This window comes from Coffea eugenioides, chromosome 3 (assembly GCF_003713205.1).
Source record: "Coffea eugenioides isolate CCC68of chromosome 3, Ceug_1.0, whole genome shotgun sequence".
In the NCBI taxonomy this organism is placed as follows: domain Eukaryota; kingdom Viridiplantae; phylum Streptophyta; class Magnoliopsida; order Gentianales; family Rubiaceae; genus Coffea; species Coffea eugenioides.
The window spans coordinates 41,685,872-41,690,087 of NC_040037.1; the positions used below are offsets into that span (position 1 = coordinate 41,685,872).

Here is a 4,216-nt window from a genome sequence, read left to right on the forward strand (position 1 = left end):
GTCCCTGTGGATTCGACCCTACTCACCGCTATATACAAAATCTGTATTTTTCTTGAGTAGGTAATTATTATTGCACAGGTTCGGCACCTGTCAATTTTTGCTACCTTCCGCCACTAAAAGTTCCTGGAGGGATATCCAATGCAGAGCGATGTGAAGCCGCAGGCCTCAGACCAGCTGTAGCATGGCTGAGAACCTTGCCTGTGAGAAGTAAAAGGTCCCCAGGAACAAAGCCACTATCAGCCAGGTACCAACGGCCATTGGGGTCACAAACCTGGAAATAATAGGAAAAAATTGGTGGATAATTAATCAAGGAAAACAAAGTGTTGAAGCATTACAATTCCAAAAATGATCTAGTTGAAATGTAGAAAAAATGTATTAGCAGTTAAAAAGGAATCCAGGAAATTAGTACATATTGTTGCAACCTACCTACTGATCATAAAAAAAAAGTCCAAATATAGGTTACAACACCTGAAGTCCAGGAGCATCTGAGGAAATTAGTGTCAACAGCCCCTTCTCTACTTCACCATTTCCATTCAGCTTTCCACCTCCTGTAGATCCTTTTCCATTTAGTGAGTGTGTACTGAAAAAGGTTGCAACAAGCACTGATAAAGAAGCCTCGTTAGCAGGCAATGGGCTATCGTCAAGCAAGTGGTCGAAAACACTGCAAGCAGTGATACATTCTAAATACAGATCAGAAAACATTAAAGTTGACCACTAAAAGCAAGCATATATACTCCAAAAAACATGGCTTCTATTTTAAGTTCAAAATAGAAGTCATCTCTAAGAAATCCTCACAAGCAGCTTGATATGATAAAAGGGAATCAATCAAACGAACAAGAAATGTAGGTCACTAACTCTCACTCCTCCTCAGCTATTTGCCCTTTCTCACTGACATAGATACCATCAAGGAACTTCCGGATATCTTTGTTCTTCACATGGCATTTTTGTCCACAATAAGAAAACGTTGTATATTAGCTATCCAGCCAGATGAACTACATTTTAAAGACAAGTGACAAGGAACAAAACTTGTAGATTCAAATGTCATAAATATGGCACAGAGTGACTCTTACTTGGTTTATCAGGGCAGCAGATCGGGAAACAAGCTCAATGTCATTGCTATCCAACACTAATTCATCCTTAACCTTCTCAGACCGGATAACAGTGACTTCTTCAAGCATATCCACCTTACTCACCCGATGCAAAAAACATCACACATTACAAAATGTTCCCTATCAGAAATTTCAAGCAATCTCAACATGCATAATAGGGGCAACCCAATGGAGCAATTCCATAATACCTCTCATAGTCTAACAATATTGGTCTGGTAGAAAGGTTCAACCATGACCCAGTCAATATTAATTAGCCTCAACAACACTGGTCTACAGATAATCCTCGAAGAAAGATAAAGGCAGAAAAAAAAGAAAAAAAAACCAAAATATAGTATGTTTGGCAAAGGAAAGTAATTACTTCATTTAAAGTCAAACCATAATGCCAATAGCATCTACTACCCATTTCTATGAATTAAAGACGCATATAGTATTACTAGCACTAAAACTATTACCACGGATCTCCAATGACCAGTGAGACAAACAAAATGATTCCAAACGCAGTACAATCACATAAAAACCAAACAGGATACTAAAATTGACAATGTAATCAACAGGTAAGTAAACCAGATAAGCAATTACCGAGCAAACCCAGATGAATTATCGAGCAACCTCACACAACCCAACCACGAAATGCCCAAGTTGGGGATTATTCTGGCCTTAGTTGGCTTAATTCTCAAATTGAAGGGTCAAAAGCATCTAACAATAAGCCTAGAAATGAACAGACACGAAGCACTGGTAGTCTGGCCCATAAACTCTGCTCAAATACACACTCAAACCAAAGGGAAAAAGGAAGAGCTCCTCCGCACAAGTCTAAGTCCTCTTACAGTATCAAGAAATTCTAATCGAATCAACAAAATTCACATGTGTGAAAATGTAAAAGAAATCAGAAATAACAAATCTAAAGAGATAAGAAAAGACCCAAATATTCATCATGCTAGTAGAATAGTAGATACCTTCTTCTCACCAAGGAAGTTGCGGATCTCAATAGAACGGTTGGAGTTGGTGATGGAGGCGTTGATTGGGAAATGTGCATAGACGAATCTCATCATGTAGCAGTAGCCCTTGGTAACGCCGATGATGAGGTTCTCGACGTGGCTGAGGGCAGTTCGAATTGCGGCAGTGGTCTTGCAGGAGCCGAACCAAGTGTCAACCTTGAGCTTCCTCTTTCCGGTGGCCTCATCGGTGATGAGTTGGAAGTCGAGGTTGGGATGCTTGAAGTTGCGAGTAAGCTTCCTGCGTGGTCCCTCCACCTCGATCTGCTTGGCTTTCATCTTAATCTTAACACCGCCAGGAATATCCATAGTCTCCAATGCTAGAATTGTCTTCATCTTGGACCATCGGTCACAGTAATTCCGCTTCCTCTTCTTTTTCGGAGAAGTGCAAAAGATTGGCAGCCAAAAAACCCTTACAAATCCATAAAGTTGAAAGGGTATTTTGGCCCGCCAAAATCAAACGATGCCGTTTTGTGTCTTTCTTTTTTTTTTGGTACACCTCACATTTTCTCAAGTGTCATGTTAAGTAGTCTAAAGGCACATTATTATTTTTATATCTGATAAAATAAAAAAAATTAGTGTATATATTATTGAGTTGATAATAAGTGTCATGATAGAAGTGCTATAATGGCACAAACCAACAAGTGTCCTTATAAACATGTCAGGAAAGACCATTTTTGTTGTAGTGTCTGTGTGAGATCAATGGAGGCTGTTTTGTTAATATTATTCTTGATTTGTGCAGCAGCAATATACACGGTAAAAAAAATTATAGGTTCATTTTCCACCTTAGAGTGTTAGTTATAATGCTCATGCAATTAGCCAGTAGATTAGTACTATCAATGATCTATCTGCCTACAAATGGCCATATGATATAGATTTCTCTATTATCTCACTGCATTTATGCATTCGTTGTTATTAAACTGAATTTTATATTAGTACTTGCTCAAAAATTATAAAGATAAAATTCAGTTAGAATACCCCTAAGGAGCAAAGAAGCTAATAACAGTCAAAACCTCAACATCTGGCGTATAAAATTGGTAACATGAAATTTGTAACTTCATTCCAAGTTAATTGCATAACATAGTTTAATTATATCTAAAATGTTCTGATGAACATATGAAAAAAAATCATGTCTTCTTGAAATCTTACTAATACAACTTAAGCAGTGGCAAAATTACTCGAAAATTAAAAAGATGTAAGGGATTAGGTGGTAATCAACAGATCAGGTAGGCGAAATGGAAGACTGTAGCCATTTTGGATGCAGCTATCAGTTCAGAGACCATAAAAAAAAACACATTTAGGTTGGTTAACATCCTTGGATTAGGGTCTATATCTCAAATGGTTAATAACCTATCAGTTTTTATTAGACTTTAAGATCTCATTCAATTTGTATTTAATTGAGTTGATTTTATGTACTATTTTCAAATGAAATATTGGTGAAATTGAACACATGCTTGTTTTCAATAAGTCTTGGTCAAGTTAGTAGAGCCATGGGATGTTTACGCTTTGAAGTGATTTTCATCATGCCGTTTTCAAATTACAGTTTCTTTGAGCTATCGGCTAGAAAACCCACCAAAATATTTTTTTTTAAAATCTAATGGCTGCTGATTGATGTTCTATTACCATTCATGACTTGCATACTTTTGGCAATTAGAAATCCTATCCTATGTACTGCATGGATGGCCAAACCTATGTATGGTTTCAATCAGTTTTGCTTTGACCAGATTTTTTCGTGCACGTATGTATGGTTATTCATGAAACTGGCTAGCTAATTCCAATCTTCAAAAAAAGTGTTCGGGCTAAATCTCATTAGTCAATAAGTTTAATTAAAATTACAAACATATACTACTACCCCTCCTTTTTTTTTTTTTTTTGAAAGATTTGTTTGCCACCCCTCAATTCTTTCGATTATTTAATTCCGCTTTATTTTTCTTTTTAATGCTTTGCCATATATATATTCAGGTTATTCTTGTACCAAGCATATCAGCCCTTATTTGGCTGAATGGAGCACGTGTTACAACGCAATTGTAATTCAAGTAAATATGATTATATTATGAGAGATAAAGTAAACAGATTTCTTTAAAAGAGTGAGTGCTGACTTATAATGAATTGCTT

General features: G+C 36.6%; 1 protein-coding gene across 2 annotated transcripts; it reads right to left on the reverse strand.

Moving 5' to 3' along the window:
- Positions 1–853: 853 nt before the first annotated feature.
- LOC113767089 (60S ribosomal protein L9-2-like) lies at positions 854–2,437 on the reverse strand. 2 transcript variants are annotated; one of them, XM_027311264.1, is made up of 3 exons: positions 2,064–2,437; positions 1,074–1,194; positions 854–947 (listed from the first exon to the last, which is right to left on the reverse strand). In XM_027311264.1, the coding sequence occupies exons 1-3, from the start codon at positions 2,435–2,437 to the stop codon at positions 858–860; spliced, it is 585 nt and encodes a 194-aa protein (XP_027167065.1). In that variant the 3' UTR covers positions 854–857. The 2 variants fall into 2 exon arrangements, with proteins under 2 accessions (XP_027167065.1, XP_027167064.1); XM_027311263.1 differs by having other exon boundaries at positions 854–944; positions 1,071–1,194.
- Positions 2,438–4,216: the final 1,779 nt, after the last annotated feature.